At 42.5% G+C, this 12,259-nt stretch overlaps 1 protein-coding gene across 2 annotated transcripts in view; it reads left to right on the top strand.

The window, feature by feature from the left end:
- Nucleotides 1-12,259, top strand: part of STOML3 (stomatin like 3) — a gene marked incomplete at both ends in the record, with an annotated part of 28,945 nt that overhangs the window by 4,398 nt on the left and 12,288 nt on the right. Inside the window, one exon of one of the 2 annotated variants that reach the window (XM_080929146.1) lies at nt 5,633-5,751. In XM_080929146.1, coding sequence (XP_080785272.1) covers nt 5,633-5,751 — 119 coding nt within the window. Of the gene's footprint in view, nt 1-5,632; nt 5,752-8,039; nt 8,080-12,259 lie in introns of those variants that run through there. The other variant, XM_080929147.1, reaches the window with a different exon arrangement.

The raw sequence follows: 12,259 nt of genomic DNA on the forward strand, positions 1-12,259 counted from the left end.
TAGGTATAAGCATGAATGTGGCTTCATAGAAGAAACTGTGTAGTGTTCCTTCTGTTTCTATTTTGTGGAATAATTTGGAGAATATTGTTATTTTGTCTTCTATGAAAGTCTGATAGAATTCTGCGCTAAACCCAACTGATCCTGTGCTTATTTTAGTTGGGAGACTCTGATGACTGCTTTTATTTCTTTAGGTGTTATGGGACTGTTTAGGTGATACTGACTTAACTTTGGTATCTGGTATCTGTCTATAAAATTGTCCATTTCACCCAGACTGTCCAGTTTTGTTGAGTGTAGGCTTTTTAAGTAGGATCTGATGATTTTTTGCATTTTCTCAGTTTCTGTTGTTATGTCTTCCTTTTCATTTATGATTTTGTTAATTTGAGTACTGATTCTGTGCCCTCTGGTTAGTCTGGCTAAGGGTTTATCTATCTTGTTGATTTTCTCAAAGAAACAACTTCTGGTTGTTGATTCTTTGTATAATTCTTTTTGTTTCTATTTGGTTGATTTCAGCCCTAAGTTTGATTATTTCCTGCTGTCTACTTCTTTTAGGTACATTTGCTTCTTTTTAATCTAGAGCTTTTAGGTGAGCTGTCAATCTGCTAGTATATGCTCTCTTTAGTTTCTTTTAGAGGCACTTAGAGCTATGATTTTCCTCTTAGCACTGCTTTCATTGTGTCCCATAAGTTTGATATGTTGTTCCTTCATTTTCATTAAATTATAAAGAGTCCTTAATTTCTTTCTTTGTTTCTTCCTTGACCAAGTTATCATTTAATAGAGCATTGTTCAGCTTCTATGTGTATGTGGGCTTTCTGTCATTTTTATTGTTATTGAAGACTAGTTTTAGTTCATGGTCATCTGGTAGAATGCATGGAATTATTTTAATCTTCTTGTATCTGTTGAGGCCTGTTTTGTGACCAATTTTATGGTCAGTTTTGGAGAAGGTACCTTGAGGTGCTGAGAAAAAGGAATATTCTTTTGTTTTAGGATGAAATAAATGTTCTACAGATATCTGTTAGATCCATTTGGTTCATAACTTCTGTTAGTTTTACTGTGTCTTTGTTTAGTTTCTGTTTCCATGATCTGTCCATTGGTGTGAGTGGGGTGTTTCAGTCTTCCTTTATTACTGTGTGCATGTAATGTGTCCTCTGAGCTTTAGTAAGGTTTCTTTTATGAATGTAGGTGCCCTTGCATTTGAAGCATACATATTCAGAATTGAGATTTCATCTTGTTGGGTTTTTCCTTTAAGGAGTATCTTTCCTCATCTTTTTTGAAAACTTGGTTGAAAATCAATTGTTTTTATATTAGAATGGCTACTCCAGCTTATTTCTTGGGATCATTTGCTTGGAAAATTGCTTTCCAGCCTTTTTACTCTGAGGTAGTATTTGTCTTTGTCACTGAGGTGTGTTTCCTGTATGCAGTGTAATGTTGGGTCCTCTTTATGTATCTAATCTGTTAGTTTGTGTCTTTTTATTAGGGAATTGAGTTCATTGATGTTAAAAGATATTAGATATTGCAGTAAATATTAAATATATATATATATATATATAGGCTTATGTCTTTATCGGCTCCATGGTCTCACTCCGCATTTGGCTTTTCTAGTTCAGAGTCACATGCACGGATTCTGTTGCCCAGTCCAAGCCTCCCCCAGGATCTCACTTCTTCCGCGTGACTCCTTTCCCTGGCAGTTTTCTATATCCCAAAATCTAACACAAACACAACTCTATAACCTGGTAGCTTTTCATAGAGTTTTATGTATTCAATTCTCAACCCACAAACCCTCTACACAACAAGATTACATCAAATAAACAAAGATACAAACTACCCTTTTATATGAAATACTAGACCTATAAAATCCTTACATGTTTATAGCTATTTAACACCAATTAAGCCCACCTAGATCTAGCTCATCCTCACGAATCTTTATCTTGGAATTTCTCTCTCCTCCTTCATTCCTGACCCTGACCCCTCTCTCCACCTCCCTTATTCCACCTAGTCACTGGCTCTCCTTTATTTTTCTAATTTAAATGGGAATGAATGAAGTCACCTCAGGAGCAATTGACTAGGCAGCCCTTGGGGAAGTGGAATTAACATTAAAATATAAACAACCTTAGGACAATCTACAATTAGGGACCATCAATTGTTGTTTCCTGTTATTTTTGTTGTTAGAGATGAAATTATGTTTGTGTGGCTGTCTTCTTTTAGGTTAGTTGAAAGACGATTACATTCATGCTTTTTCTAGGGTTTGGTTTCCCTCCTTGTGTTGAAGTTTTCCATCTATCATCCTTTGTAAGGCTGGATTTTGGAAAGATATTGTGTAAATATCTATGTTAATTGAAAGTTTTGCTGGATATAGTAACCTGGGCTGGCATTTGTGGTCTCTTAGGGTCTGTATGACATCTTCCTAGGATCTTCTAGCTTTGGTAAAGACATGCTGGAGCATGGCCAGTCTTAACTTGTACAGGTATTCCCAGAATTGCTGTGACTTCTAATAAGTGTGTAATTACAGAACCAGCCTTTCCAGAACTTAAAGCAGTTGCCTATTGAAATACTGAGTAGTAGGGTGCACTTACTGTAATTTTCCAAACTGCAAAATGAGACACAATCTACTGCATGACAGTGCCCTAAAGTAGCCTCATCAATCAGAATCTGGATTCTTAGCTGTTGCATCTCTGTGGACTAGCATTTTCAAGCCTTTGTGTGATTTTCTCATCCAGAACTACCTTTTCTGCTGTTGCTATAGGTTCCTAACTGGATTTGTTTGAAGATTCTTTACTCGGATTTAAAGACTCCTCCAATCTCTGTGCTACAGCCTGTAACCTAGCATTCCAAACCCTTATCTAAGTCTGCCTTCTTTTGATCTCTCTTTAAAAGGGTGTATAGAATTGTAATTGTTATTGAAAATAACCATTTGTATGCTGATAAGTAAAACAAAATTACACATGCTCCAGATGCCCTCTGCCATTGCATTTTTCTCCATTTTTAACATGGAAAATGTTAAAAATCCTTTTAATCTCTAACTCTCTCTTTCAGGAGTTCACTATTTTATTTTCAAACTCTTTCTTTTTTCTTTCTTTCTTTCTTTCTTTCTTTCTTTCTATGGGCTTTTATACCCAGTTCTTTTTCCTTTATTGTTCTCAAATTTTATCCCTTACGAGTTCAGAAGTTTGGAGCCTTTCATTCATAGCACAGCTCCTGGTAAATGGGTATCCACAAGCTCCTCATGCCATCAAGTGCCTGCAGTGGCTAACTCCGCCCCCTTAGCTCAGTCTAGCAGGCTGCTGTTGCCTGTTCACTAAAGCTCTGCCTCCTTCAGGTCAGGCTACTGTAGGCTTTTCTCCTGTGGACGCAGATTGGGCCTTCGTGCTCTCTCTAGCGCACCTTTCAAGCTTTCTCTAGACCCTTGCCACACTTGGGAGAAATCACAGCTATTGTACCATCAGGTACAATACTGTCCTAGAGGGACAGTGAGGCAGTTCCAGCTTCTACCAGCTGGTTAGCTCACAGGCCTCCCTTTACTCTCTATTAAAGGGACTTAGTCTCCTACCTGGCTAAGAAACTGCTCTGGGGAGTGTTTGCTCCCCATCTTTCACCTGGGATTCTTTCTCAGGTTCTAAGCTTGGATTCTAACTGGACACATTTGTAATAGCAAGCTTTTTCACCCACATCTCAGTTCCCAGAATAACAACTCTGACACTGAATTATTTATGGATAAATGTCTAGGCCAAAGCTTTGGGTCATCCCTTGACTAGCTTGTAACTTAGCCCATTTAGTCTATCCTAAGTCCTGCCACAATGCTAATTAATTCTCCTCAAGTTCATGTGACGAACTCCATCAGGAGCATCTGGGCCAAACCTCTTCCTATGCTTGACCATATCCTAGAACCTCTTTCCCTGCCAAAACTCTCATTTCCTTATTCCCTGTCTAAGCTAACAGGCCAACACCTTTTTTATTGACAGGTGATACTTCCATACAGTGCATAAGAGATTCTCTCTGCATAAAGCTAAAAGTCCTTGATGTTCATAACTCATAATTGTTAGAAAGGATGTTGAGGGGCTGGAAGGACTGCTCACCAGTTATGAGCACTTCCTGCTTTTGCAGATGATGTGGTTTCAGTTCCTAACACCAACGAGATGGCTCACAATCTTCCACAGTTCCAGTTCCAGGTGACCCACAGCCATCTCCTGGCTTCTATGAGCAATGTGTTCCCACGGTGCACATAAACTCTCCCCCACCCCACAGACACACCAGTTTGGAATTTTGCAAAGTTTATGATAACAGGCTTGTTAATGCAGAACATAAAATCTCTCAGTTCTATTTCTGAATGTTTACATCGTGGGTTTTAGAGCAAAGTGGCACAAATATAAAAGCATCCATGCTGGCATTATGTAATGACAAAAACTTAAATTTACTTCAAGTCAATGAATTGTGATCTGTGCACTATCTTAAAGGAGTGCTTGGGATTAACAAGCATTTTTCTTTATTTATACATATATGAGGGGTTGCCTTTCTGTGTGTGCATCTGTGGACCACTTGCATGGAGTGTCCTCAGAGGCCAGAAGAGGGCGTCACATCCCTTGGGACGAGTTAAAGACAGTTGTGAGCTGTTCTGTTGTTGCTGGGAACTAAACCAGGGTCCTCTGCAAGAGTGGCCAAGTGCTCTTAACTGCTGAGCCATCTCTCCAGCCCTTAGGTACATTATTTTCATATCAGAGTGGGAAGTAACCTTGAAACATGGTACTTGTAACCAGAGAAGGCTACAAGGGAATTTTCATATAGATTTTAATTAACTAAAATTAAATTAGGAGAAAAAGTTGAAAAGCAAGAAAACAACACTCCTGCTTCTGGTTATGGGGAGGTAGGACTGTGACAGGTGTGCTCATGAGGGTCCACAAGTATCAGTGATACTCCAATTGTGGCATGGGACACCATGTACATGTTTCTTTCATTAATATGTACCTACAGAATCTGCATTTGTTATTACATGTGTGTCAACACAATTTGCATCACAAAAGAACCTTATTTAGCAGCTATAGGATACTGAATCAGGCATGTCCAGGTCCGGATCTTTAATTAGCTAGGAATTGAAAGTATCACTTAAGGGGAGAGGTGTAGGCCAACACTTCTGTATAAGTATCCTCATACAATTATTGACCAAATGTACTTGAAATGTGAGTGTACTTGAGTATGCATACTGTACACAGTGGAAACAGTCATTGATCCTCCAACTATGGAGAATCCCTAAAGCTACAGCAGGTGCATTACACATTGTAGCTCTGAGCAGGAAATGACAGACTGTTCCTGAATCAGGAGGCTCGGCTAGAAGGGACAGTTTCTAGTTCGAGGCTGGATGTGCTTGCTATAAACCTCCAGGCTGAGACCAGAGTTTGAGCATTTAAAAGCTGGCCTCAGGGTAAAACTTGAGTGAGTGCAAGAACAGATTAAGAGCAGGCAACAGCAAAATCTCCCATCATCCCCCATGCTCCTCCATGATGACAGAGAATGCTGCCGGTAGTTCATTGCTTGAGGCCTCCCTGGTGTTCCTCCATACACAGGAAAATGAGCTCTCGTCTTTTTTTCCCATTCCCCTCTGTAGGGACTTGTGTTTATGACTTCAACCACCATTGCTTTCTAGGTGGAGATATTTGGAACTTTTGCAGAAAGAAGAAAAACAGCTGTTTAGTCATCTTCCAAGGGGACCCACAGTGAGTTCCCCCAGGGCTCTTTCTAGCAGCTCCTGGGAACAATTACTGGGTTTGTTTTGAATCTTGCCCTTCCTTGAGTGGCAGCTACAACATAAATGGCATTTATGGGGGAGTGTATTAGGAAATAGGCTAATCTAGAGCCTCTGTTGCGTGACCACCATGACCACTGAGGGGCGTGGTGGGAATTGGTGGGCACAGGAAGCTTTCCCACTGCTGTTTGCATCTTATATTTGTCACTGAGGATGACCAGGGACAACAGAGCAAAGGAGAAACAGGGAAGCTGCGCACCAGCAGCTCAGCCAGGGAACCCATGGAGCACGTGGCCTGGGCTTTAGGGATTTTCTTTCTTTCCTGTTTTTTGTTTGTTTTGTTTTTCATGGGGTTTTCAATATGTATCTCAAGTTGATCTGGACCTTTTGTGGTAGAGCAAGCTGACCCCAGATTTGTGGCAATCCATCTGCCTCTTCCTCCAGAATGTTAGGATTCTATGTGTCTGCTGGAATCTGGCTTTCTGGATCCAGCTGCCTTCCCTGAAGTTCTAAAATTCCACATATATTCATATAAGAGCCATGGCTGAGTTTGCATGGCTGAGTTTTAGTTGGTAAAACTAACCAAGGTGTGGGAAAAGCTTGAAGTTTCCATGAGAATGAAAACTTAGACCGGTGGGAAAGGGTGGGGCGTTCAAACGGACAGAGCTGTTGCTTTGTCCTGTTCTGTTCTTGTACACATATGGAAGCAAACATACTGTCCGTGTGAGAGAGGGATTTCTGGTGTTAAGATAAATTTACTATGGCACTTGGTTTTAGAATTGGGGGACAAAGGGGAATCCTGGGCCGTTTCCTTAGTTAGCTTCCTATTACTTTGTTAAACACCAAGACTGTAAGCAACAAGGGAGGAAAGGGCTAATTTCAGCAAACAGTTCACAGACCACACAAAGTCAGGGCAGGAACCCACAGCAGGAACTGAGGCGCGGAGCACAGAGGAACACTACTTACTGGCTTGCTCAGTCTTCTATACAACCAGGCCCGTGTGCCCTGGAGTAGCACCCACTGCAGTGGGCTGGGCACCAACCCCCGACCCAAGCAAGCATTCATTAATCAAGAAAACACCTCCACAGAACCACCTACAGGACAATTTGATGGGCATTTTTTCTTTCTCATGTTCCTTGTTCCAGGATGACCCTAGCTGTGTCTGATAGACAAAAATAACTAAGCAAGTAAGTAGATATGTAAATACTGACTGACCAGCACAGCCAGGAACCTGAAGCTCTGTGCCTCACAGGCAGCTTGTCTGTCATCACCCCATTACTTATTCAGTGGACCGACACCTCATGGACATCAACGCTGGCCTGCGGTGCTCCAGCCCCTCCTGGTGTGGGGAGAATCGCCTCTTTACTCTGCGTGGAAATCTAGTGTCAGTCAGGGGCCAGCATGCCGTTACTTTATGATACTGAAGTTCTACAGTCCGTGGAGGCTCCGTCCCAGCCACTCCAGACACAGTCTGGACGGTGCAAAAGCTGCGCCATCAGTTTTCCTAAAGCCAACGTGGGAGGCTAAACCCGGTCTAGAAGAAATCGCAGACCCAAGTCAAGCATGGTGTTTACTGAGCCAAGAGGTTGCATGGAGCTGTAAAGGGAGGTGGTGGTGCCTCTTGCCTGAAATCTTAGCACTGGGGGAGGGGGAAGAGGTACTGAGGCAGGAGACTTCCTGGGAGTCCAAAGCCAGCCTGGGTTAGAATGAGGTTTTATCTAAGGACAAGCAACTTACAGTCTTCAAGGGATCAATACGCGGTGGGAGGGGAGTGTGGGATAAGGGAAGGACCGACCCCATACTTTCAAACTTCACCTGGGACTTTAGTCTCAACTGTTTGTCGATTGGAGGTCGGGCTACTTAAGGCTATGGCAGGATTAGAATTGCATTTCAAAGTTTTCGTACTATGGTGTGTTGGATGAATTAGGTTGCATTATTGTATTATAACATCGAGGACAGGGACACACACACACATCAGATAATGAGTTACACAGGGGTCTAGCAGTGTCTTATAGTCAGTTACTGGAGTAAATACAGGGATCACATGGCATATCTTACAGGAAGCAGCCTCTGGCAGAAGGCTTTGCCTTTCCTCTTTGAAGGAAAACAGTGTAAAGTCAGGGAAGGTGCTTTGTTTATGTCTCTAGGCTTCTTGCACCAGGGTTACTGCTCCTTGGGGTATAATATGCCAAGGAGCAGGAGCCTCTCTTGCCCTGTCTTCCCCTCCACACACCACTGATGCCTGCTGCCAGGCTTGACTCCTGACCCAGGACCATCTGCAAGATTTGAAGAGCATCTCAAGGATGAGATGGATTCACCAGAGAAACTGGAGAAGAACAATTTAGTGGGTAGGTTCCTTCCTCCTCTCTGAATGCTGCCCAGGTATTAATCAGAGAAGGACTGGAACGCTCGGCAGCCGTAACGTGATGACAATGTACCTGCCGAAGGGAGGTTGGACTAGGTGTGCCTGTAGCCAGTGCTCTGAAGGCTGAGGCCTGAGAACTGCTGTGAGTTCAAGAGTTGCCAGGGCTATGTAGCAAGACCCTGTCACAAAGAGAGAGGCTGGGGGCAGGAGGGAAGACCAGTTCTGTTTAGAACCCTTGTTTCACATTAGCCATTTCTACCGTGTTCATTTGGCTTTTGAACAGTGATCTGTAACTTGTTCTCCAGCACTTCTTTTGGGACCAGAGAGGCCTGTGCTCATCTTTGCGTTGATTGCCTCGACTCATGTAGCCCAGATGTGATGGAGGCTGACTATCCTCCTCTTCAAGTGTATCTGGTAACGCTATGATGAAGGGAAAAGTTGCTTAAGCTACATAATTTCAGACAAATGAGAGAAGTTGAGGAACTAAGACTTAGCCCTGAGTACCATGTACTCAGTTTGAGTCCAGGGGCATGGTGAAGCGACGGTGGAGCTGTGGGTGGGTTTGGGGAGTGAGCTATGCATGGGATTTAATCTGTGCTCGGGAAACTCCAGCTGCTGAAACCCATGTCAAGTTGGAAGTTGAGAAAGAATCTGGCATTACTAATTCAGAAAAGCAAATAGACATTTCCCAGAATTGGAAAAGTCTTTTCTCCCGAAGTAGACATATCAGTACTGAGAGGCTGAAAACATTAATCATCCTCTGGAAAATCCTTGTGGCTCGAGCTCCCATTGAACCTCCCCCCTTCTCCTAAGTGTCAGGATTGCAAGCACCGTGCTCGTTTTAGTATTTTATTTTTTTAGAGTCAAGGTCTCAGTATTGTTAATAAAAATTCTACTCTCACCTTAAAATAAGTAAGAGATAGTTTATTGCCGGGTCTGACATGGCCTTGGTAGTGACAGAGTCACACAGTTGCTGCCCCTGGGACAGAGCCAACAGGCAGGGGACTCCACGAGTGCCCATGGTTGCTGTGGGCACAAGGCTTATTTGTGTAATAATGTACATATTTTACATTCTTCTTTCAAGGAACATCCTGCCTGTCAGAAACAGTCTGAGTCAGGGAGGCAAAGGTGTGGCTAAAGTCTAGGCAAAATGATAAGTGTTGGGACCTTCAGGACAGCCCTTAAGGCTGTAGAAAAGAACTCTAAAACCATGGCTTCAAAATATATAATTTCTCAAAAAATAATGATGCAGTATGAATTACATAAGGGGCTCCATGAATCTAACAGAACAAAAGCTCCCAGACACCCCGTCCTCAGAGCCCTCTCCAAGCTGAGGCTGGACCTTAGCAGTTTATTTTTTGAGCCAAATCTGAGTGAGCATGGATTCCAGCTGTCCTGTGTAATACATTCCACTGTGGAAAGGGCTTTTTTGGGGGATGATTTTGTAAAGAAGTTATTTATAGTGACAGTGAGAAAATTTCTAACTCAAGGCATTTCCTAAGTCTGTTGGTGGGAATATCAGGCAGGCAGTGTTCAGGAGAGTGGAGGTAGAATGTACCAATCTGTAAAATGGACTCAGTCTGAAAGGTTTGACTTGATTTTGCATCAATACTGGAACAGACACAGGTGGGCTAGGAGCGTTAAGGGGGATAAAGAGAGCACAATTTAATTTTGCCTCTGCACTTACACGTTTTGGACTCAGAAACTCTTCACAATTAAAAAAATGCTAATCACTTGATCCGCCTATGCAGTTTTTGGTGGGTGGAGGAGGACTTAACACTTATCTCAAGTTGGCCATCCTCCTGCTTCAGCCTCTTCCGTGTTCATATCACAGCTGTGTGCTGTGCTGGGCCTCACCTTTTAAACAAGTGGTTCCTTGAGAATGCTGGCTTCTGGGCAAGAGGGTAAGACAGCTTCTGAGCAGAGGCCACAACTGGAGCTACCTCATCAGTGAGGGTCTCAGGGTGACCATAGCTTTTGTACTCTGGCTCTTTTAATCAAACGATAAACTTGTACTCCTACAGAAGAAAGAGGATTGGCCTTGTGTTTCCTGTACCTTTCAAAATGTATGTAAAATGCACTGTTGTTTTTCCCTTGAGACTTCGAGAATGAGTTTGTCCTTCTGCTCCAACCCCAGTATGGTCGGGAGATGGGTTACTTTGTCTTTCCCACAACCCAGGGATGTGAGCTCACTTGCAGTGGTGAGGAAATTTAATAGCTGGGCCTTTGCCTGAGCTGCTATCTTCCGAAAGCTATGTAAGTGCCTCTGTAACTCCAGTCCATGATATACCTTGATAATGGGGTAGTGCTACAAATCAGAGCTTCCCACACCCAGAAACCCCGTGGCCAAACACCACCACACCACTGTTGATGCTCTGCCCTGCCTCTCTGTTTCACTAAAGAGTTAATGAAACCAGACATCTAAGCCTTAGGTGTTCCTCTCAGGATCAGCACTGGCATCTTGTTTGTAAGAACTGTGGCCTCCCGTGTGTCATCACCAAATCCATGAAATCTTGGCATTCTAGGTAGTCTGAGCTTGAGAATCCAAACCAGTTCCCAGGGGTGAAACCACCAGACTGAAACCATGTTGGGTGTCTGTGTTCCTCCTTTTGGCAAATTTATAGTATGCTTAAAATTGTTTTTTGGTGAAAGCTCTTTGCCCATTTTGGAGGAACAGACAGGCAGAAAAGATGAATTGTAGCTGCCCAAAAATAGTGTTACCCTTAGCATTTTATATTTGGTGTCTGAAGGTTATGCTTTTCCACAGAAAAAGCCTAGAAGCTACCAGAGTTCCATTTTACCCACTGTGCCTTAACAGGATAGGAAGGAAAAGAGAGAGGAAGAAATACGGAGAGAAGGAGGAAGAACATTTACTAGTCATAAATTTTATTTAAATTTTTTATAAAAACATAAACATATATAAAATTAAGAAAACAATTCTGGGCCAGAGATGGATCTCTGTTGGGAGCACTGGCTGTTCTCCAAGAGAACCTCAATTCAGTTCCCAGCATCCATATGGTGGTTCTCCACCATCTGTAACTCTAGTCCCAGGGCATTTGGCGCCCTCTTCTGGCCTCCTAAATCACAGCATGCACATGGTGCACATACATATAAAAAGCAAACATTCATATGCATAAAATAAAAATAAACTAAACTTTTTTGAAAAAAACAATAAAACATCCAAACATTTTTAAAAAATCATGAACCATTATATTTTTACAACTCAGAAATTTCTGTTTTCATTTTCTTCCAGAATTCGTATTATGTAAACATTTGTAGTAATTGGTATCTCATTAGCAAATAGGTTTATGCCATGTCATTTTTCCTGTTAATATCCTATAATGATTCTCACATTCTTTAATAAACTATAAAAACATACGCATGTGGGCTGGGGATGCGGCTCAACAGAGAGTCTGGGCCTAGATGCACAAAGCCCCGGATCGATTCCTCAGCACGTGTGAGAATGCACACCAGTAGCTCCAGCACTTGGGAGGTGGAGAAGGAGGATCAGAAGTTCACAGTCACTAATTACATATTAGTGTAAAACCAGCCATGAGACCCTGTCCATGACTGATTAATTAATGCAACGTGTACATGTAATATTGTGTGTCTGTCAGGATGTTTGCTGTTTGCAGTGGTGTTCAGTTTCATAACTGTTGTGAGACCATCTGGAGATGACCTTAAGGACAGAATATCTGTGCTTGTTGGCAGAACTGTTATTTCAGACAGGGAGGCCTGGAAGCTCAGGAGTATGGGGACAGGGCAGAATGACGCAGAGACACATTCCTTGTTTTCTCATAATTATGCAAGGGTAAGGTACAGGAGGGCAGAAACATGAAGGAGAAAATGAAATAGTTTCTGGTGTGTGTGTTAATTAAGTCTCAAGAGAGACAGCCGAGAAGCTCTTCTGCTGGATCATTATTTCTGACAAGAACTTCCAATAGTCTAACCTGTGGTGCAGAGTCATTCTGAGGCTTCACAGTGGGTCAGAGTGGACCCTCACTCACCCATTGGCTCCTACTGTGAGCCAGGAACAGAATACCCCCTTTCAAAGCACCAAATTTTCACAGAGAAGACATGGGATGCAGCTAAAATTCACGGTGAACTCTAGAGTACACACGGGTGGTAGTGATGGAGGTTATAGTAGCACTGAGGTAGGCAAA

This window comes from Micromys minutus (genome assembly GCF_963924665.1).
Source record: "Micromys minutus genome assembly, chromosome: 15".
NCBI lineage: Eukaryota > Metazoa > Chordata > Mammalia > Rodentia > Muridae > Micromys > Micromys minutus.